This window comes from Quercus robur, chromosome 4, assembly GCF_932294415.1.
Source record: "Quercus robur chromosome 4, dhQueRobu3.1, whole genome shotgun sequence".
Classification (NCBI taxonomy): domain Eukaryota; kingdom Viridiplantae; phylum Streptophyta; class Magnoliopsida; order Fagales; family Fagaceae; genus Quercus; species Quercus robur.
Window position 1 is genome coordinate 5,952,300 of NC_065537.1, and position 24,550 is coordinate 5,976,849.

Sequence of the window (24,550 nt, forward strand, 5' to 3'; positions counted from 1 at the left end):
AAGTTGTAAAAGGTACCTAAATTACCTTTTGTTGGAAACTTGGTGGAAAATATTTTGAAGGGTATTCACTCCAGTCAAGAAATCTCAAGGCATTAGGAAGATATTTGGGCTCATGCAAAACGTGAACGTTATCAATTATGAGCAATTTAAGATCATGAACCTTTGAAAAGGATTCAGGATTCCAATATGCTTCTTTTTGTTTATGCAACTTTAAGACTATGCCTTGAATTGCTTTTGTTCCCTAGTAATCATGAATAGAATAGATTAGTGAATTGCAAGATGTAAGATTACTAAAGCTACTCTAAGTTTACTCTTTTAAAGCTTAGGTACAAATAAAATACTTTAGGTGCAGTTCATTAGATTTCCCAAAAAAATTCGAACTCATAGTTGAATTTAATTTAATTATCCTTGAAAATGATGACATTGTATTTTATTGGTCAATCCAAGCAAGCGAGTGAATTTCATTTGGGAAACTAAAATATAGAACCTAAAGTATTGTATCTAAGTTTTCACCTTGAATAATATAATAGGATACATGATCTAGTTTTCTAAATAACTGCTTACCGAATTTTCTGTCAGTACATCATTAATGTCCTTAAACAGCCACAGTTTGCCACGTTTTCCCGGCTCTTTAGGACACTCTTCATAAACTATGTTCTTGCCCATTTCTTGAAGCAAATCATGCATCCACAAGGTAAAACCATCAAATTTAACAAGAGATTTATCAAAAAGAACCCCCAATCCAATATCTGGAAAAAGGTCAAGATAATTTAGTATTTCTACTACATCTTTTTTCTCCTTATGATTAAAGAAACAAGCAATATTTAGGAATATTTCCTTCTCTGTTTCATGTAGTCCTTCAAAACTTATTCTAAGTACTTTGAGAATATCTTTTTCAGGAAACTGTTTTAGTCTATTTAATGTACTTTTCCATTGATTGATACCTCTACCAAACAAAAAAGAACCCAAAATCTCAATAGCTAAAGGAAGGTCATTAGCATAATATACAAAACCTCTGGACAACTCTAGATATTCTTTGGGTGGATGATCTTCTTTAAATGCTTTCAAACTCAAAAGATGAAGAGATTCATCATGAGTCAATCCATTAGCCTCATATATTTCATCTACTCCAAGGGTCTGTAGCAAATGCTTATCTCTTGTTGTTATGATAACTCTACTACCTAAACCAAACCATATATGATCCCCTACTAACTTGTTTAATTGGTCTAATTGATCTACATCATCAAGAACGAGAAGAATTTTTTTATGACGTAACCTGTTCTTGATCACAAAAACTCCTTCATTAACATCTTCTACACCCATATTTTCATTCAAAATTTGAAGAATGAGTTGTTGTTGTAATCGAACTAAACCATCTTTTTCACAAACTTCCCTAACATTAGCAAGAAAACAACAACCTTCAAACTTATTTGAAATCTTACGAAAAACAACTCTAGCAAGAGTTGTTTTACCTATTCCTCCCATCCCCCAAATACCCACCATGCGAATATTGTTTGACCCTAAATCCAAACATGACTCCAATTTCTCCACTCGAGAAATTATTCCTACTAGGTTTTCGGTACATTCTGAGAATGCATAACTTAATTTATGCCACAATTTTCCCACAATGCTCTGGATAATTTGTGACTCAGGCCTGCAATGAAGAAAAAAAATATGTAGTTAGTATAAACCACAATAAATACGTTAATAAAGGGTAGAAAAGCCAATTTTCTATTATGCTGATTGAAAATTAATTGGCTCAAGACAGAACTTGAAAGAACTACAGACATGTATTTAGGTCTACATAAGGTTCAAAACAATGCTATATATGAGGTGGGTGTTATGTGAATATTTGAAAGAAAGAAATGACAAAGTGGATAACCTATCTTCTACATGCCATCCTTTGAGATTGGCTACTTCTCTTAAAGCAGTTCTCCATGCTTGCACCTTGTCCATGCAGTCCTTGAAATTTTCTTCATGTTTAGCAAAGGCTTGGGCAAAAGTACCCATTTGTTTTCGTATAGTAGATGGATCCACATCATAAAAAATTGGTAGAACCATCATCTTCATTTCTTTCATGCACCTAATGATCTTTACAAGTTCATCCAAACACCATGTAGAAGATGCATAGTTTCTTGAAAGAATGACAATTGCAAACCTTGATTTTTCTATTGCTTTCAAAAGCTCTGATGAAATAGATTTTCCCGTCTCAAGTTTTTCCTCGTCTCTAAAGGTGAGAATGCCCTTTTGTTTTAAGGCAACATATAGATGGTCTGTAAATCTATTGCGTGTGTCCTCACCTCTAAAGCTGAGAAAGACATCGTATTTCCATTGTGGTGTTGACGAAGAAATTGATGACGAAAATGAGGCAGATGGAGTGCTAATGGCAGCCATTAGAAATATATTGGCAAATCTTGAACTACAATAAAGATTAAGAAAAAAGTACATTCAATTAAGTTTAAAAGAGAAATTAAAAGGAAAAAAATGAGAAGAAGAGAACGATTTGATGTGGAGGAATACATCCTCTGTTTTCAGTTAAGTAAACAACTCTTTTTTCTTTTTTAAACAAAGTAGGCATGCAAGTGCCCTTTACATCCAAGAATCGACCTTGCAAACTTAAAATTATATAATTGTATTTATCACTACAAAATAAATGCTATGCTTTTAATAAATTTTTTCTAAGTATCAAACCTCTTGATCTTCATATATAGGATAAACCCTTCCCCATGTCAATGCATGTTGCATGCACTCATTGTATCCTCACACCATTGATCAATCACAGCTAAAATGACGCATCCTTTTAGTTTTCCCAAAAAGAATACTTCATCTATTCCAAATTCTTGGCCCTTTATTAGTCCCATAAGGTTGTCCTTTATTTTAAAGTCAATAAATAAATTTCTCAACTTTCCCTTTATTTTACCTTTATAATTAAAGACAATGCATTATTCTCTGTAAAAAAAAAAAAAAAAAAATACATAGCATTAAATGTTGTTCCCTTTAAAAGTCGGATTTTTTAATAGAACCAGTGACATTGAATGGAGGTAATAGTAATTTGATCCATTTCACAATGATTCCCTAATATGCCAACAATTAGATGTAACATAATAATAAAAATATTAAGAGAAAAACGTTTGTAATTTAATATTTGGTATAAGAGGAGAATAAGTATGGACTCATTTTTATTGTGTTGTTTGTTACATTATAGTGGTCAAATAAGTAATAATAGTCACTAAAGATTTACCATTAATGGATGACATTATCTCTTACTACAAACATACTTTTTTATGGGGAAAAAATGGAAAAGAAACCAAACCGACCAGTTTTAGAGATAGCGAGGATGTCTCAAGCTAGTAACTCATGGGTTCAGTCAGACAAAGTCAGATCATTGGTCCATTAATATGAACAAACATTTTAACCATTATGGTTATATATATATATATATATATATACTAGTCGCTAACCCGTGCGATGCACGAGAATAACTACTGAATGAGTTTCAGCGGGGGAAAAAACATCATTTTTTAGTTGCAGTAGTAAGCAAAACTACATGATTTTTTTTTTTTAAATGATATTAAAAGAAATAGCACAAAGTGTTATTAGTTCTACAAAAGAAAGAAATGATGTTTTATTTATTAGTTTTTTGTGGGAATAAATAAGAGACAGAATATTGCGTCTCTAGTTTAATTAGATATATATATATATATATATATATATATAAAAGATAGGTTGTAATATATATACCAAAAGTTGCCTATTGAAAAGTCATAACCATTCAAATTAGATATATCGAAAGTTGCTTATTGAAAAGTTATAACCCTTCATATTGGATATACCAAAATGTGTCTATTGACCGAAAATGTTCCTATTGAATGAAAAGGTGCCTATTGACCTGAAATGAACATATTGAATAAAAATGTATCTGTTAACTGAAAATGTGTTTATTACGGTGTTTTTAAATATATAACTAGCATAAATTTATATAGTCGCATGGTGCAATAAGAAGTGGTCGACAAAAAGTCTAACCTTTTGCTTTTATATTATACAAGCCCCATCAGTGTACAATCCGCCTTTTTTTTTTTTTTTTTTCAAATTTGACACATCCAAATATTGGGCTTATACTCCAATTTTTTGAAATTACTAACAATAGCTCTCATAATGCTATTTTAATGAGTCCCTTGATGAATTAGTAAAGAGGCTAACCAATAACAAAATTGGCAGCCACGCCAAAATTGAGTCTAATAAAATAGATTCAAAATATTTGACTCTATTATATTGACCAAATTTTCTTTATTCATCAAACCCATACACCTTTGCACATAAAAGGCCAAAGCTAGGGTATTAGCATTAATGACATTTTTAACTGTCATTTACATCCATGCAATCTTTCATAACATATCCATCATGTATTGCCAAATACACAGCTAACGAATTTAACAAAAGATATCAACCGTGTTTATATATATATATATATATATAGAGGGTCATGCAAACGAGTGCCCTTAGGGCACTGGTTAAGAATCCATTTTAAGAAAGTTTTAACATTACTTTTATAGGAAATAAAAAAAATTGTCAAAATATTAATTGTTTTTTTTCTTTTCCTATAAAAACATTTTTTAACTGAATCCTTAACCAGTGCCCTAAGGGCACTCGTTAGCATTTCCCATACATATTACTCATAGATTGCATGCCATTAACTCTTGCCATTACAATCTTTCACATAAGTCAAGAATCATACCTTTTATAAATTATAATGAAACCTGTTTCTTTCTTTTCCACCATTAATTAACCCAAACCGGTACAAGGCTTAGGTCATCAAACCGTTCGTGGTTTCATGAAATAAAAAGAATTAATGGCTTCCAAATTAGACATGTATTCTCATCAAATACATATAGCCAATAAATCAATTAGGCGGTTTCACGCAATAAATAAATACATATAAGTCGCCCAAAGAATCCACCAAGTAGTAACTCAAAACCAATTTGATAGTTTCATATATACTTCTTTATATCAAACTCTATTTACTGTATTCGTTTTATTGTTGCATCATGAGATTGTCTAAGGTTGTTGTTTGAAAAAGGAATAATATTAGAAAAGAATAAACCAGTTACGTTACTATGTAATCCAACATCAAAATCAATATCACCACTGAAAGTAATATTAACGCAAATATGAAAATGAATCACACAATAACATATACTTAGAACTCACGCAAATCCTTTGAGTTTATGAAACATAGTATAATGAATCACACAATAACATATACTTAGAACTCACGCAAATCCTTTGAGTTTATGAAACAAATACTGTGCTACGTTAACCCACTTTTTATTTACCATACATTTGAGGAGAGGTATTTGACCTTTAAACTTGTTTTGGAACTTTGCTGGCTGGTGCTATCAAAAAGAGAAGTCCAGTTGCAAATACTAAATTTCGGATAGAGGGAGAGAGAGAAGGGAAAGAAGAATGTTCAGTGAGAAAAATATAAAAAAAGAAGTGATGTTTTATTTATAACTACTGCCCCAAGAGTTGTGTCTCTAGTTTATAATAATAGGTATTTTTTTTTATTATGGTAAACATTTAATTGAAAAGATACAATTGTGTTGTTTCTCAAAAAAAGAAAAGATACAATTGTTGTGTTTTTAGTCATAGACGTGGAATTAATTTATGTAACCACGTGGCGCAATGAGGAGAGGTTAACAAAAAGTCAAACGTTTCAACTATTAGTTATTATTATATAGATATATATATATATATATATATATATATATATATTTATATATATATATATATATATATATATAAAACTGTTGTGGGTCAAGTCAACAATTTTTTTTTAAAAGAAAAACTCAAAACTTAAAAGTAAGATTGGATGTTATCAAATTTATTTATTAAAAAAAAAATTAAGAAAATAACAAAGTCCCAAGAAATTTTTTTTTTCAGCAAAACAAAGTAGGTATACAAGTGGTATCTCTCTTTTCCTGACATTTTTTATGAAAAACCACTGAAAATGAGATTTGAGAGAAAAGACCCTTCATAGAAAGCCACTTTTTGACATCAATTATACAATTTTTTTACCAATTCAAACTAGCAACTATGCCTCTTTATCAATTATAATTTTTATAAGTTTGGAATTTTAGTGAGTCTTAATAAAATAAAAAATAAAAAAACTGCGTCCTAAAAATTATGATCACTGCACTGAAATCAAGAAAGAAGCTACTGCTACACAAACACTATTTTATCTGAGCCAAACATTTTTTTTTTTTTTTTTGACAATCTCACAACTACTACAAGAGGAAAAATTCAGATATAAAACAGGAAAACACAAAAAACCCAGAAATAAATTTTACTTTTCTCCACTTTTCCACTGTTTTCCCATCACTCAAACAGAAATTGAACACAAATCAAATATAAATTTAATTAAATAAAAACAGAGAATTCACATAGTGTATTGAATAAGAGAAGAGAGAGGACCTTAAGGATGCTGATCACTTTGTCAAGGTCGATGAGATGAAGAGAGAGAGAGAGAGAGAGAGAGAGAGAGAGAGACAATCGGTTGAAAGAACAGAGAATAGAAGAGAAATTGTGGAGAGTATAAAATGTTGATATAATTGAAGGAGTGGAGTATTAGGTAGAAAGATATTATTATGTAAGCAAAGTTGTGACCATGACAATTACCCAACAAGTGGACTAGTAGGTGGTCCAATTATGAAACTTCTTCTTATCTTAATTACTGAAGCAAGGCATAACTAAATTCCATGATGGAAATTTGATAATTACCCAACAAGTGGACTATCATGTTTGGACTTTTGTGAAGGCTAAATTCCAAGATGGAAATTTCTTTGTAATGAAAGTTTTGTTGCAAGTATTTGTCTAAGAACTTTTATTTGTAATCGTTCATTCGGTGTAATTGAGGATGAAGACAAAAGTTTGTTGTTCACTCAACTTCACTCTACACGTTTACAAATTTTGGTCCAATGCACTTATGATCTGTCAAGCGAATATAAGAAAAAATTTCCAAGTTTGGACAAAACTCAATATTCAGTTGAGGAACAAAGTCATCAATAAGCTCATGGTGAAATTAGCTAACATTTTTGCATGAAACCACAAACCTAAATAGGAATTAGACTAAAGGCCATAATTCATTAAAAATTAATAATTTAATATACAATCAAAACTAAAACTAAAAAATAAATCTAACAAGAAAGACTGGATAAGCGAATTAAAGAAAGCCATTGGGGTCATGCAACACTTTACTTCTCCATCAATGAGCCTATAGAATTAGAGTCCCACCTATATTGGCAAGAATTTATGTTTTCTAGTGCTAGCAACTCCCTGGACATGTGGGATTGCTTGCCAGACCAATTCTCCTATTGGGTATTCTCTATTTCTAACCAAATGATTCTAGCTCTTAACCATCTTTTCAAGATGTCTAGCACAAGGTTAACCGGGTACTTACAGGCTCAGCCATTGTTAAAGCTTCAACCTTAGACCTTGAGATCGCCCCAACATTTCTTCTTATTCTTCTTCTCAGTCTCGCTCGCCCCTTCTCCCTCTGCATTTTTGCCGACTGCTGCTTTTGCATTTTCTCTTTCTCTCTGAGTTTTTTCCTTTGCACTCTAGAGTCTTCTAGTCTAATTTGAAGATGATTCACAAGTTGCTTTCTGTCACTCCCTAAATACATGCTGTCAGCCACTCTTTTTTTTTTATTTTTTATTGGGTTTAATCAATTTTTTAATGCTTTGTATGGCCACTCTTCTAGTTTTTTTTTTATTTATTTTTTTTAAATTTTCATAAATGGTTGAATATTCAAACGGGCTTTAGAATAAAACGATTTAGTGGGTAGTCAAATGGGCTTAAGCATGACTTAAGATAATTTAGACATAAGCTGTCATAAAAAGATTAAAAGAGTAAAATATTGAGCTTTAACAAAAAAATTATTTAGGTTTTCTTAAGATTTAGTATTTCTTATTTTGCCTTATGAAAGTTATGATATAAAAAAGACATTTGAAAAATATATCTCTATATTTATTTGGACTATTTAAGTTCATTTTTCTACTTTTATTAATTTAATATATTTATTTATATTTTAAATAATTATTAAATTAATTATGACATTATCACGGTTTGACTTCAATTCAACCTTAAAAACCTTAAACATCTCCCTCTTATGGTTCATTGAACGATCCGGATTTCAAAACCATAAAATGTATAACCTACCTTCTATCATTAAATTTTCTCCAAAAAAAAAAAAAAAACCTTTTGTCATTAAAAAAAAGGGTAAGTTAGATGATGAAAGTTTTTTTTTTTTTTTTTTTTTTTTTAAATCAAGAAATTTATTTTAAAAAAATTTCAATAGTAATACTAATTTTTTTTAGGAGAAGATATTAGTTTTGTTTAAGTAGGTTTTCATGTCCAATGGACTCTTAGCTCTTCGCCCTTTCATGGGCTGAAGTGAGAGTTTAAGGTGGTGGATCCTATTTTGATTTAGAGCCGTTGATAATGGACTAATCTACCCTGGATCATAGCACAAGACCGGGGGTGACTAAAAGGGGTAAAATGGAAAATCGGCACATTAATTTTTTTTTTTTTTAAAGATTTCTGAACTAAAGTACCATGTAAATTAATACAGGCCACAATCACATTACTTTTCTTTATCCCCTCCCTTTTCTCTCTCTCTCACGCTTCAAAGCTCAAGTACGACAAATTTCTAGCTCTCACTCTCACACTAGCCCATCAACATTTGATTAATTTTGGTTACCCAGTTTATAAATTTTACTTTTCTCCCCTTTTTCAAATTTATAATGGAGATATAATTATAAATTTATACTAATTTTATTTTCCATCTTTTCATTTTTCTTCTCAACCAAACAAATGAGTTTTCTATCTCTTTACCTTTTCATCCCCCAACTAAACACACATAAGAGAACACTCAAATATCTTCTATACTCTCATTTTTTATCACATTTTTATTTTAAATCCTCCTACTTTTCTAACCCTTGATTCAAATGTACCCGAGAGATAGACAACTTTTTCTTACTGTTGTGCTAAGCCTATATTATGGGCTATTATTGGAACCACCCAAACCATTTGTTTGATTGGCATTGTGCCACTGTCTTCTTAGATGGACAACATAGACTCTCAAACCATGGAAAAAACAAAAGATTTGAGATCCAAAGCACACTCGGCCCAACTAACACCCAATCACTTACAACTTAAAACCCACCCAATACTGACAAACAAACAAAGGCCATGAAAGCTCTCTAACTAAAACCATCGCACAAGCGATCCAAGGTCCAAATCCATACTCACAAATCAACCTACAACAAAACCACTCCATTTAGCCACAAGTTGTTAAAGCCTTAAAAAATCTATTAGGATTTTTGTTAAGGCTAATTCCAAGATAGATGTTTCCTTGTAATGAAAAATTTCATTGCATTTGTTAAAAACTTTTACTCATAATCATTCCGTGTAATTGAGGAACAAAGTCATCAATAAGCTCAAAATGAAATTAGCTAAACTTCAGTCTCTCTTTGGCTCATTTCTCTCATTTGGACCATTTTGCATGAGACCTCAAACCCTAATACAAATTAGACTCCAAGCCATAATTTTCTAAAAAATACAATCTTAGTACTAAATTTAAACTTAAACTTAAAAACTAACCAAACTTTAATAATGGAAACCATATTTCCAATCATAACTAAAAAAGTGATGTTCTCCAATACTAATAGAAATTGCATAAGAAATAAAGTTCAAAAATTTAAAATCTTTTTTTGACATTTCATTTAACCTTATATAAATTTTAAAATCTTCAAACACTGTTACTTTTTGAAAATCTAATGAACAATGTTATCTCTCATTTAACGTCTTTGTTATGCAAATCATTGGTTAGTAAATATATAATGGTAAGAAGCATTATAAATGAGATCATTAAAAAATAAAAGATAAAATTAGTTAGCAATTATCATTATGGAGTAGTAGTCTATGGTTTAGCACATCTAATGAAGTGGAATATATATATATATATATATATATATATAGTTTACTTAAAGGTATATGTAAAGATTCACATTTTAGGTGCGTGTGTGTGTGTGTAAAGGTTTAAAAAAAAAAGTTAAATGTAAGGTTCTAAATATATATATATATATATATATATATAATGAGATCACCAAAAAAATATTATCACGCGCAACATGTGGGTTTGCGACTAGTTAAATAATAATCACAAGAGCGAATATTTAATATAACATAGTTGGGCCCAAACTATAAGTTTATGCTTTTGGATTAAATGGTATCCCAACACCTTTCAATTGGAGTCTCCGTATTACGTAATTGCTTCTTAACTTTTGAGATTGGGTATTGGAAGCAAAGTGACATAGTCACATGCAAGCTTGCACGTATATAATACGGGGTTTCTCTCTAAACAACTTGATTGTTCTTTCACAATTTGAAGATGCCAAGAACTGTTTTGCACTATTTATTATATAATCAGATTGAAAATGTAATCTTAAAATTCAATGGATTTCTATTGTGTTATAAATAAATTACGACTTTGCAAATGGATTTGCACCATGAGTTGAGCTATGCATAGAAAGGGTTTCTGTAAGTTCACTAGTGATTTTGCTTAGTACTTGCTCAAAATCATTTTTCCATTGGTGTGCATAAACAGAATGAAAGTATGCTAAATTAAACCTCTAGTAATACATGGGTTAGCCCTGGAAAAATTGGACTCTTGGCCCATCAATCGAACTATCAAATAGTTGGATCTAGGTCCATGGTGTGAACTAAATAGTAAACAGTTTGTGGAAGTAGGCAGAACGTCGGAAACCAAACCGATCAGGTCTAGACATTATATGCATTGGGTTAAATTTAATGCATAGAAGCAAACAACTATATTTACTAATGGCAGCATTCTAGAGACTTCTGAATGCAAAACACTGCAGTCCAAAAGGTTTAGTTCTGCATCAGAGAGTTGCATCAACAGCAAGGAAGTTTTAAGCTAGGAACTCAATGGGTTCAGCCAGACAAACTCAATTCCTAAAATATATTCTTTGTATTATTTTAAAATATAAATGCTCTGAGAGAACGACAGTGATTCATATGAACAAACTTTTTCTTTTTTTGGTTCAGTGACACAAAGGAACAAAACCAGCACTAGAACGATGATGACAACAATGAGGCTCCTTGATTACTCATTGAAGCCATTGGAAATATGTTGGTAAATTGATAACTAGGGAAATAACTAGGGAAGAAGAATATATTTTGAAGTGGATTTTTTCCTTCAAAGAGGAAGTAAAAGAGAGAAATAAAAGAGATAGATGTGTTTGAAAAGTAATAACTTACAGAATTGAGGACTTGCAGCAGTAGTGGTAAAGCCCAAAAGCTGCTTGAAACAACCTGGCCTTCCAACCTTTTCTTTTCCCAGACTGATTATTCTTGACTGCAAGTAATCATAATTTCCTACTAAGAAAAGAAGATAATCTAGTATTTTTACTGCACTCTTCTAGGATAAACCCTTCCCCATGTAATTGGTTGTTTAAATGTTATGGGCCAAATCAACAAAAAAAAAAAAAAATTTCACTCAAAAGTAAGATCTGTGAAAATTTTAATTCTTTAGGTCATCACTCTCTTGCTGGCATCTTTTAGAAAAAACCATTAAATATGAGAGCTGAGAAAAAAGAAAGGAAAAAAAAAAAAAAAAGCCTGTTTTTGACATCAATTATATACATATACATACATATAAATAAATAAATATATATATATATATATATATATATAATGAGATTATTAACAAAACAATTAGAGATAATGATTGCAAGATTGGCTGTGGAACTTGATCAAACATGCAATTGAGATTATTAAGAGATATGAAATTGTGATGGGGGGGCATAAGGCTTAGTAACGTTCATGTACTAATTATCTATTGGAAAAAGAAAAAAAAATTGATTAATAATTTAGAAAGAAATAGAATTGAAAATTTGGAATTTTAGTTAGTCTTTCAAAAAGCTGGTCTCTAAAAATTATGATTATCACACAGAAATCAAGAAAGAAGCTACTGTTATCCAAACATTATTATTATTATTATTATTATTATTATTATTATTATTATTATTATTTTCACTTTTCGCATTATAATAGTAAGGGAAACAGTTTTTATTTGACAATCTCACAACTGCTACAAGAGGAAAAATTCAGATATAAAACAGAGAAACACAAAAAACCCAAAAATAAAATTTACGTTTCTCCTCCTTTTCCACTGTTTTCTCATCACTCAAACAGAAATTGAACACCAACCAAATATAAATTTAATAAATAAATAAACAGAGAATTCACAGAGTATTGAATAAGAGAAGAGAGAGGACCTTGAGGATTCGGATGGATCACGTTGTCAAGGTTGATGAGATGAAGAGAGAGACAGACAGAGAGAGAGTCGGTAGGAGTGGAAAACAGAGAATAGAAGAGAAATTGTGGAGAGTATAAAATGTTGATATAATTGTAAGAGTGGAGTTGCTAGAGCCTAGAGAGATATTATTTAAAGCAAAGCTGTGAACATGACAATTACCTACCAAGTGGACTAGTAGGTGGTCCAAATACGAAACTTCCTCTTATCTTAATTATTTAAGCAAAGCAGAACATGATAATTTTACCCAACAAGTGGACTAGTAGGAGGTCCAATCTATGTGGACTTTTGTGAAGGCTAAATTCCAAGATAGAAATTTCTTTGTAATGAGAAGTTTCCTTCCAAGATAGAAATTTCAGTTGAAATTGTGTGGCACAGATCTTCCATGCCATAATTGCTCTCAACTGCTTGACTTGAGAAGAGGCCAAAAAGAGAGAGTCTAGGCAAATTGTCACGCATGCTTCAGAGCTAAGGCAGCATATTATTCTTTACTCTTCAGAATGTGACATATACATTAGAATAGTCGGTGGAATGGTTGAACGCATGAGCTCGTTAAACAAAGTAACAGGGACCACTAGTTCACTACAACCAAATCAGTAAGACAATTTGAACCGTGGAGCTTGTAATGAACTGACCAAAAGCTTGTAGTTTTTCATACTTTGAAAATGTGATTATTTGGATAAACTCATCTTTATTTGTGGGTGCTCTAACAAAAATCCTTACTAATGATTGTAGACTTCCTTTAACAAAAGTAATGTTACATCAATAATATTTTTGTAACAAATCTTAGGTAGCAGACTGCTATTGGTAGGTAAAAAAATGATATGAACGGTGAATCCATATTAGAATCAATCACAATCGATAAATTATGACATGTTGTGAAAATATTATGGACATAAAATTACTCTTAAAAATTAACCTTAATTTAAGTTCAGATGAGAGATCTCTATCACATAAATAAAGAGTGGGGCTATTATTAAATAAAAAAGAAAAGAAGAAGAAGGTAGCTATGTTTCATTGATTTGAAATATTTGTTACATAAAAAATGACTCTTGATGAGAGGAAAGAAAAATAATATCAATTTATATTAGTTATAGCTTTTGATAGCATAAATCTTAAATATAATAAAGTAAACAATATATATCAATTTCTATACTACAACTTTTGGAAAAGTAATTCCTAGTTAAAGTTAATTGTTTATATATTTTTCATAGCTCTCAATCATCTGTTCAAGATTTTGTCTAGCATGCTCTTGAGTCCATCTATACCTTTTTTTCACTAGGCCTAAAGTACCAATAGTAACATGGTTGGGTCATTTGCATTAATATCGTTGAGTTCCACGAATACCAAATAGTTCCAAAACATTCTATAATTTGTTGTAGCTGAGTTATCTTGAAAAACTTAAGAGGGTAAAGTAGGTGGAAAATCTCGGATATGTTGGGTTATTGAGGAGTAAGGCTACAACAATTATTTTTTTATTAGCTATTTATTTTTAAGACTGACGAAACTGACTTGCAGGCTGCAGCAGTGGTTGTAAAGCACAAAAGCTGTTTGAAACGTGGCCTTCCTCCCAGAGGATTATTTTTGGGGTCTGTTTGGGTTGAATTTATTGTTACTGAAACTGAAAACTGAAAATTGAAAACACTGTAGTAAAATAATTTTTAAATGTGTAAATAATACCGTGGGACCCATTTTTAATATTTTTTAATGAATAAAGTGGTTGTGGGTCCCATAAACAGTACTGCTATAGTACCGCTACATTGTTATTTGTCCCCCTTTTCTGCAAAACGCGTGAAATGTAAAAAAAGAAGAAACGCAGACGCCAAACGCAGTTTCAGCCGAATCCAAACGGCACCTTGATCGCTAATTTTCCTCTAGGAAAAGAAGATAATCTAGTATTCTATAACACTCTTCCAAGAATCGTCGATCCTGGCAAAGCATTGAATGAAAATTATTTTTAACTATAATGAAAGTTTTTTTAAGAGAATATCAACCTATGACGTCCGCTCCTAATGATAGCTCTTTATCATCATACCAAAACACCAATCAGTTTTTAGTATAGGCGGGGATTGAACTCCAGATTTCATATACAACCATCAGAGACTTTACCAGTTGAGCTAACTCTAGTGAAAGTTATATATATATATATATATATATATATATAACTTGTAAAAGTCAAGTCAATAAATCATTTTTTTTTTTCACTCAAAAGTGTGATTGGAAGTAATCAATTTTTTTTTTTAAAGGAAAGAACAAAGAACCAAGAAATTTTTTATTATTTGACGGAATAGAAATGCAAGTGGTCATTTCTTTCTTCTTAGCATCTTCTAGAAAAAATCATTGTAAATGAGAGCTGGTAGAAAAGAACATTCATAAAAAGCCTTTTTTTGACATCAATTATACAATGTTTTTACCAATTCAAACTAACAACTATGCATCTTTAACTTCATTCAACTTTACTGAACTCATCAATAGAGAGCTACTCTTCCATTTAAAGTTGTAACCTTTTTGGTATGGGATGGAAAAGCGGGAGGATAGAAGAAATTTAATTTTATCTCATAGTTGGAAGAATGGAAAAGCAGAAAAAAGAAAAACTTTGTTTGATTGGGGGGATAAAAAGGTGGAGAGATGGAAAACTAATTTGTTTGATTAAAAAGAAAAATAAGAAGATAGAAAATATTACTGTTATAAACTCTAATGCTCCTTTCTCTTATGGTTTTGTCTTTTTTTATTATACCCATCTGTTTCAAGTTTTTTTTTTTTTTTTTGACAAAACAAAATAGGAATGCAAGTGGTCATTTCTCTCTTTCTGGCATCTTCTAGGAACAATCACTGAAAACGAGAGCTAGGAGATCAATTTTACAATGTTTTTACCAATTCAATGTATTTTCCACTGAAAATGAGAGTTGTGGCATCTTCTAGGAAAAACCACTGAAAAACCTCTTTTTGACATCAATTATACAATGTTTTTACCGGTTCAAACTAACAACTATGCTTCTTTAACTATAGGAAACAGATCAAGCAAAAGGGGATCAGTCTCCAAACACCCTTTTGTTCTTTAAAAAATTTGAACAAGCCAAATTAAGTTTAGCTAGTAATTCCAACTTAATTGTTAACTTATCATCTCAAAAAGTAATAAGTTTATGGTTCCTAATCTTCCAATTCTTCACTCGTGATCATCAATTTATTTCTCAATCTTTAAAGCTAAACTTCTAGATTTCTTATGAATTAAAAAGTGAACAAGATAAGATTGTATTGGATTTGCCAATTTGGTTGTTTACAGAGTCTGTACAACTGCATCAATCTTTGACCTTTTGTACAAATGCCAAAACAAGTATGTACACACTAATTAAGTTCATCCCAAGTAACACGTCTAAAGAAACTAAAAAGTAAAGTCAAGAGTCTATTTGCTTTTGCCTTTTTGGTTTCTCTAGACGTGTTATATGGGACGAACTAAAAAAAAAAAAAGAACAAGCAAATAGACTCTTGACTTTGCTTTTTTTGGTTTCTTTAAACGTGTTATATGGGAAGAACTTAAAAAAGAAAAAGAAAAAAGCAAATAGACTCTTGGCTTAGCTTTTTTGTTTCTTTAGATGTGTTATATGGGACGAACTTAAAAATAAAATAAAAAAATAAAAAGCAAATAGACTCTTGACTTTGCTTTTTTTTGGTTTCTTTAAACGTGTTATATGGGATGAACTTTTAAAAAAAAAATGCATATAGCCTCTTGATTTAGCATTTTTGGTTTCTTTAAACGTGTTACACTTACATGGGATGAACTTAATTAGTGCTATATTAACAAAATAGAGGAGGGCTATTATTAATGCAGCACCCGCATAGATTGAATATTTATTAGTGATGTACCGTTTTTCTTAGCATCTTCTAGGAAAAACCACTATAAATGAGAGCTAGTAGAAAAAAACTTTCATAAAAAGCCTTTTTTTGACATTAATTATACAATGTTTTTACCAATTCAAACTAACAACTATGCATCTTTAACTTCATTCAACTTTACTGAACTCATCAATAGAGAGCTACTCTTCCATTTAAAGTTGTAACCTTTTTGGTATGGGATGGAAAAGCGGGAGGATAGAAGAAATTTAATTTTATCTCATAGTTGGAAGAATGGAAAAGCAGAAAAAAGAAAAACTTTGTTTGATTGGGGGGATAAAAAGGTGGAGAGATGGAAAACTAATTTGTTTGATTAAAATGAAAAATAAGAAGATAGAAAATATTACTGTTATAAACTCTAATGCTCCTTTCTCTTATGGTTTTGTCTTTTTTTATTATACCCATCTGTTTCAAGTTTTTTTTTTTTTTTTTTTTTTGACAAAACAAAATAGGAATGCAAGTGGTCATTTCTCTCTTTCTGGCATCTTTTAGGAAAAATCACTGAAAACGAGAGCTGGGAGATCAATTTTACAATGTTTTTACCAATTCAATGTATTTTCCACTGAAAATGAGAGTTGTGGTATCTTCTAGGAAAAACCACTGAAAAACCTCTTTTTGACATCAATTATACAATGTTTTTACCGGTTCAAACTAACAACTATGCTTCTTTAACTATAGGAAACAGATCAAGCAAAAGGGGATCAGTCTCCAAACACCCTTTTGTTCTTTAAAAAATTTGAACAAGCCAAATTAAGTTTAGCCAGTAATTCCAGCTTAATTGTTAACTTATCATCTCAAAAAGTAATAAGTTTATGGTTCCTAATCTTCCAATTCTTCACCCGTGATCATCAATTTATTTCTCAATCTTTAAAGCTAAACTTCTAGATTTCTTATGAATTAAAAAGTGAACAAGATAAGATTGTATTGGATTTGCCAATTTGGTTGTTTACAAAGTCTGTACACAACTGCATCAATCTTTGACCTTTTGTACAAATGCCAAACCAAGTATGTACACACTAATTAAGTCCATCCCAAGTAACACGTCTAAAGAAACTAAAAAGCAAAGACAAAGAGTCTATTTCCTTTTGCCTTTTTGGTTTCTTTAGACGTGTTATATGGGACGAACTAAAAAAAAAAAAAAAAAAAAAAGAACAAGCAAATAGGCTCTTGACTTTGCTTTTTTTGGTTTCTTTAAACGTGTTATATGGGAAGAACTTAAAAAAGAAAAAGAAAAAAGCAAATAGACTCTTGGCTTAGCTTTTTTGTTTCTTTAGACGTGTTATATGGGACGAACTTAAAAATAAAATAAAAAAATAAAAAACAAATAGACTCTTGACTTTGCTTTTTTTTGGTTTCTTTAAACGTGTTATATGGGATGAACTTTTAAAAAAAAAATGCATATAGACTCTTGATTTAGCCTTTTTGGTTTCTTTAAACGTGTTACACTTACATGGGATGAACTTAATTAGTGCTATATTAACAAAATAGAGGAGGGCTATTATTAATGCAACACCCGCTTAGATTGAATATTTATTAGTGATGTACCGTTTTTCTTAGCATCTTCTAGGAAAAACCACTATAAATGAGAGCTGGTAGAAAAAAACATTCATAAAAAGCCTTTTTTTGACATTAATTATACAATGTTTTTACCAATTCAAACTAACAACTATGCATCTTTAACTCCATTCAACTTTACCGAACTCATCAATAGAGAGCTACTCTTCCATTTAAAGTTGCAACCTTTTTGGTATGGGATGGAAAAGCGGGAGGATAGAAGAAATTTAATTTTATCTCATAGTTGGAAGAATGGAAAAGCAGAAAAAAGAAAAACTTTGTTTGATTGGGGGATAGAAATGTGGAGAGATGGAAAACTAATTTGTTTGATTAAAACGAAAAATAAGAAGATAGAAAATATTACTGTTATAAACTCTAATGCTCCTTTCTCTTATGGTTTTGTCATTTTTTATTATAGCCATCTATTTCGATTTTTTTTTTTTTTTTTTGACGAAACAGAATAGGAATGCAAGCGGCCATTTCTCTCTTCCTGGCATATTCTAGGAAAAATCACTGAAAACAAGAGCTGGGAGATCAATTTTACAATGTTTTTACCAATTCAATGTATTTTCCACTAAAAATGAGAGTTGTGGCATCTTCTAGGAAAAACCATTGAAAAACCTCTTTTTGACATCAATTATACAATGTTTTTACTGGTTCAAACTAACAACTATGCTTCTTTAACTATGGGAAACAGATCAAGCAAAAGGGGATCAGTCTCCAAACACCCTTTTGTTCTTTAAAAAATTTGAACAAGCCAAATTAAGTTTAGCTAGTAATTCCAGCTTAATTGTTAACTTACCATCTCAAAAAGTAATAAGTTTATGGTTCCTAATCTTCCAATTCTTCACCCGTGATCATCAATTTATTTCTCAATCTTTAAAGCTAAACTTCTAGATTTCTTATGAATTAAAAAGTGAACAAGATAAGATTGTATTGGATTTGCCAATTTGGTTGTTTACAAAGTCTGTACACAACTGCATCAATCTTTGACCTTTTGTACAAATGCCAAACCAAGTATGTACACACTAATTAAGTCCATCCCAAGTAACACGTCTAAAGAAACTAAAAAGCAAAGACAAAGAGTCTATTTGCTTTTGCCTTTTTGGTTTCTTTAGACGTGTTATATGGGACGAACTAAAAAAAAAAAAAAAAAAAAAAAGAACAAGTAAATAGACTCTTGACTTTGCTTTTTTTGGTTTCTTTAAACGTGTTATATGGGATGAACTTAAAAAAGAAAAAGAAAAAAGCAAATAGACTCTTGGCTTAGCTTTTTTTTGTTTCTTTAGACGTGTTATATGGGATGAACTTGAAAATAAAATAAAAAAATAAAAAGCAAATAGACTCTTGCCTTTGCTTTTTTTGGTTTCTTTAAACGTGTTATATGGGATGAACTTTAAAAAAAAAAATGTATATAGACTCTTGATTTAGCTTTTTTGGTTTCTTTAAACGTGTTACACTTACATGGGATGAACTTAATTAGTGCTATATTAACAAAATAGAGGAGGGCTATTATTAACGCTGCACCAGCTTAGATTGAATATTTATTAGTGATGTACCGTTGCTTTTTATTTATTTATTTTTTTTTTTTGAGAAAGTACGGTTGCTACTTTGGAAGTAATAAAAAGCATGTAAAAAATGAGTAATCTATATATATATATATATATATATATATATATATAATCAAAACCTCTAAAACTCTCACAATTTTCCATGTCAGCACAATATTTAAATAAAATTATTTTTGTTTAGTACAAACTTATCTCTCTAACAAGTCTAACTTAAACTCAAATTCATCATTATCATTTTTTTCAAACGTCTCACAATTTTTCACCTCAACATAATGTTTAAATAAAATTATTATTTTATTTAAATTAAATTATTTTTGATTAGTCCAAACTTATCTCTCTAACAAGTCCAACTTAAACTCAAACTCATCATTATCATTTTTTTTTAAACAAAATTATTTTTCTTTAATCAAAACTTAATAAGGAGTGAAATTCTATCTCTCTAATAAGTCCAACTTAAGCAGTATTTAAAAAAAAAAAAATCTGATTTTATATTTCTAAAACTCTCCTTCTATTTGAATTTTATGAATTTGAATACTAGAAGCCGTGACATATGAAATCTAATTATCTTGTATTAGGACATATGTGAATCATGTTAGGAACATATGTTAATATAGAATTAGCTAATCCTTTGATAAAACACACTTTACTTGTAATTGGGTAGATCTAGGATGTGTTCAATACTTCAAGGAACAAGATTTAAGTTCAAGTGTTAAAGCGATGCAAGTCTATCCAAGAATCAAGTGAAGAAGTGCTTACTTGTAATTGGGTAGATCTAGGATGTGTTCAATACTTCAAGGAACAAGATTTAAGTTCAAGTGTTAAAGCGATACAAGTCTATCCAAGAATCAAGTGAAGAAGTGCTAGATTTTAAAGCTTGACAGCTAGTATCTATCGAGGTTAAAAAGGTTGCTGTAACCAATGCTTGACAGCTGCTTGATAAATATGGTATCTATTGAGATTTAAGAAAATTAGTTTTTCAGATTTAATTTCACTCCAATCTGTGTATAGATGTTCGAGCTTTCTTTTCTCACAACCCTAAACATATATAAAGATTGTTTTAAGGGTCGTCACAGTGATGCAACTCAATGCAAAAGTTTTTCACAAGCATATTATGAACTGGAGACATATGCCCTAATTCATCTTTCTTTTCAAGAAGCTGCTGCGTTTGTACGCCGTAGGGTTTTGTAACCAAGGAGCTTTGTGATTTTCATCGTATTGATGAATTGAAGAACTTTGCAACCAACATTCTTCTCAAGTTGGTGTGTAAGCTACTTACTGGGATCCGCACATCAAATTGGTTAGTCACGTACTGGAAGCCATGTATTGAAAGGAGAGATTGTCACTACAGAACAAGTCCAATTGGGTATTGGGATAAGGGTTCAACTGTTGATTGGTATAAGGTACTGGGATTCCTTTACTTGTAACCGCTTGTTGTGATAATATTGAATTCTCGGAAGTAGTAACCTTAAAATCACCCCGGTGGAGTTTTTGCCATGGAAGTTTTCCCCATTCGAAAACAAATTATTGTGTCAACTTTATTTTCCACTACATATTTATTTAGTTGGTGATTTATTTGTGCTACCGTACTTATTGCATGAAAATTGAATTAATTAATTAACTTGACTAATTAATTGATTAATTTATTACAAGGAGTTAATATATTGTTGGCCTATCATCTTGCCATCAAATTTTTACCACCTATCAATTTTTTGATAACATATTTTTAATTTTATTATAATAATATTACTACTTATTTCCTCTTATTTATTGTTGAATAATAGTTCTTCCCAAGTCTCTTTCCTCCTCACATGGCACAAGGTTTTTTAAGTTAGAAGTTTTACAAAACAAAAGACTACCAATGGCATCTCTTATTAACGTAAATTCTTGATTCTTTTTTGTTCTTACGAACAAGTTTACTTGGGATACAATACATATTATACATCATCAAATAAGTTTTAGTGGGAATCTAATTCAATTGTTTAGATTATAAAAAATAAAAATCTCTTTGGATATTTTTAAATTTTAAATCAAGATCGTTAATTTTTTGTATATATTTATTTTATTTTATAAATTTACAAAGCCATGATACTACTAAATTCTATTAGCTCGGAGATCTAAGCTTATCATACTCCTTTGTAATATATTATATATATAATTTCGATCTCAAGTCTCAACAACTAGCTATTATCCTAGGGTAAACTTGGTGCTAGATTCAATCCACCAAGAGATTGGTTTATCTTTTTGGTTAATTTTTTGTAACATTTGAAATTTTCATGTAGATTTCAACAATTATTAACATTGGATTATTCTTTTGAGGGTGGAACATTTTTTTTTTTTTTTTTTAATTTCTCTATGTGTAGTTACATTTTTTTTTTTGTTTATATTTTGTTTCAATAATTTTTAAGCACCGAATTTTCTAATTCTTTAGTTTCATCTAAATTTTTGAGTTTATTTTTTGCATTATCTAAAACTATTTGGCATATTTCAACATCATCTTTCTCTTATATATCTCTTTTGTGTGTAGTGACTGTAGTCATATATTTTTTCTATTGTTTCAATAATTCTAGGTTTAGAATCTTCTAATTTTTTTTTTTTTTTGGCATTAAGTTTAGAATCTTCTGATTTTTTTTTTTGGCATTAAGTTTAGAATCTTCTGACTTTTTGCATTAGTTTTAGCAATATCTGAACATGTTTGGTAGATTTCAACAACCATACTATGAGTTATTCTTTTGAAGATAACTAATTTTTCTCTTATATTTCTCTATTGTGTAGCCATCTATATTTTGTTTTGTTTTAACAATACTTAGGCAATGAATCTTCCGATTCACTAATATTTTAAGCTTTATCTTCTTTATCAAATTGTAACACAAATTCAAGCCAGATAGGAGAAATTTATGCAATAGTATAGTTTTATAATCAATTTAATATTTCATAAAATTGTTTTAGTCTACCATACAAACAAGTAAGTTCCCGTGCATTGCATGGGTTAGCGGCTAGTTATAGAATATTCTCAGAGTACTATAAATGTATACTTCTCTCTTTTTCATCCATGGTAGACCCTACCATGAATGTGAAGGGAGAGTACCATTTTCCGAACTTTAGGGGTACCTAATAATTTCTCCTCTCAAAATAGTGGGATCCATTAATTAAATGCATGATAGGACCTATAGTTGTCAACACGTTATGATGGTGGCAATAGAGATGGAGGATAGTCCATTTTCATTGATTTTTTGGTCAGATTATCATATGTTGTTGTTGTGGTGGTGGTAGTTGGATGGTGTTGGGTTGCAGTGGTGGTTGTACGGTGGTGGGTGGACAGTTGATCAGCTCTCTTGTTTAGAGAGAGAGAGAGAGAGAGAGAGAGAGAGAGCTAGAAAATAAGAGAGTGAGGGGAGGAGAGATAGATGGCTGACTTTGAGAAAAAAAAAATATATATATATATATATATATATTGATTTACACCGCTATAGTAACCATATATGTTTACACGGTTGCTAATTGCTATAGCAAACTAGTCATAGACCCGCGCAAAACATATTATATGGATTGGGTTAAATTTAATGCATATAAGTAAACAACTACATTTACTATGGACAGTCCTAAAGGTTTAGTTGTGCATAAGGAAGTTGCATCAACAAGAAGGAAACTTTAAGTTAAGACCCATGGGTTCAGCCAAACAAACTCAATTCCTAGAATATATTCTTTGTATTATTTAAAGATATATATGCTCCAAGAGAATGACAATGATTCATATGAATAAACATTGTTTTTTTGTACAGTGACAGAACCGAACAAAAACAACACTAGAATGATGATGACAATAATGAGGCTCCTTGAGTACCCATTGAAGCGATTGACAATATTTTGATAAAGTGATTACTAGGGAAATAACTAGGAAAGCAAGAATATGATTTGATGTGGATTTTTTAAGCAAAGCTGAAACCTTTGACAGTTCAATTACCCAACAAGTGGACCAGTAGGAGGTCCAATAATTACGAAACTGAGGTTTGTTTTCTAAATTTCAATAATTAATTATTTTGCATATATATATATATATAATGATTGTGAGAATTTAAACCATGTGTTAAAAACCTCACGATTTGCAAGTTAACCTGTAAGGTTATTATTAAGCACATTATCAATTTATTAAATAAATAAATAAGGAACAATTTGTTAAGCACATCATCAAATGAAAATAATCCAAGATTGTAGGGCACCCAATCTATTTACTAGTGGAACACACAGAAAGAACGAGTAGATCCCAAAATTGTGATACGTGTAAATAGCTATTCCATGTTTGTTTATTTATTAATTAGACAAGCTTAAATTTTTTTTAAGCATATTTAATAAACGAGCTCAATATAAATAATGGGTTTGATAAAGCTTGAAAATAGTCTTGAATTATAAGCCCAAACTATCTTTCTGCTGTGCCCCTATTACTTCCATAGTGGTACACATGGCCCATTTGTATCCATTTATCCCATTTGCCATGTCTTAAAAAAAAAATTTAATTTCTATAGTGATTCACATTTTCTGCGCTATCAGAAAATTGAAATTTCCCATCCATGTGAATCTATGGGATAAGAGAAGAAGTCAAGTTTTCATGTGAGTACAATTTTTGAATTCGTAATATTCATGAAGATATTATAACCTGCAAAAATAACAAAAAATTAAAATAAAAGAAAATAAAAAAAACCTAGTATATACCAGACAAAATACGTCCTACCCAGATCATAAAAAGACCTATGCAACTATTTTCCTTTTACATGTTTATTGTCTTGGTCCTCTTGGACTCAGATTACCTCTAGTTTACCGAAATTGACACAATTACAAATAAGAAATGATATGTCTACAACATTTTTACAACAAATCCTAAGTGGAAGGTTGTTACTGGTTGTTATTATTGGGGCAAAAAAGTAATCTTAGTGTTAGTTTCAAATTTGAATCAATAACAACTAACCATCTGTGATTTGTTGTAAAAATGTTGTAGATGTAGCATCTCTTGTTACAAATACATGTTTAATTTTTGTTACATGTTCAAATTGTTTTAGTTCCAATGCACTGGTGGAGCCAAATGTTACCTAATTGTCTTATGGTGAAAATTGATAACTCCAAAATAAATCATCTAAGGCAAAAA

At 30.4% G+C, this 24,550-nt stretch overlaps 2 protein-coding genes and 1 long non-coding RNA gene across 29 annotated transcripts in view; 1 reads left to right on the forward strand and 2 right to left on the reverse strand.

The window, feature by feature from the left end:
* Window positions 1-24,550, reverse strand: part of LOC126720422 (TMV resistance protein N-like) — a 74,598-nt gene that overhangs the window by 6,614 nt on the left and 43,434 nt on the right. For 7 of the 27 annotated variants that reach the window (XM_050422890.1, XM_050422865.1, XM_050422866.1 and 4 more), the window contains exons 1-6: window positions 12,360-12,516; window positions 11,341-11,437; window positions 4,736-5,423; window positions 1,883-2,419; window positions 565-1,654; window positions 26-241 (exon numbers count right to left, since the gene is read on the reverse strand). In XM_050422890.1, coding sequence (XP_050278847.1) covers window positions 26-241; window positions 565-1,654; window positions 1,883-2,419; window positions 4,736-4,779 — 1,887 coding nt within the window. In that variant the 5' untranslated portion in view covers window positions 4,780-5,423; window positions 11,341-11,437; window positions 12,360-12,516. Of the gene's footprint in view, window positions 1-25; window positions 242-564; window positions 1,655-1,882; window positions 2,420-4,735; window positions 5,424-6,471; window positions 7,672-11,340; window positions 11,461-12,359; window positions 12,517-24,550 lie in introns of those variants that run through there. The other 20 variants (XM_050422888.1, XM_050422878.1, XM_050422885.1 and 17 more) reach the window with 18 other exon arrangements.
* LOC126720430 (TMV resistance protein N-like) overlaps window positions 1-24,550 on the reverse strand; it is a 65,676-nt gene that overhangs the window by 2,002 nt on the left and 39,124 nt on the right. The window lies entirely within an intron of this gene.
* The window catches only part of LOC126720462 (uncharacterized), a 56,922-nt gene continuing 34,456 nt past the window's right edge, over window positions 2,085-24,550 (forward strand). The window contains exon 1 of the long non-coding RNA XR_007653417.1: window positions 2,085-2,233. This is a non-coding gene — a long non-coding RNA (uncharacterized LOC126720462). The remainder of the gene's footprint in view (window positions 2,234-24,550) is intronic.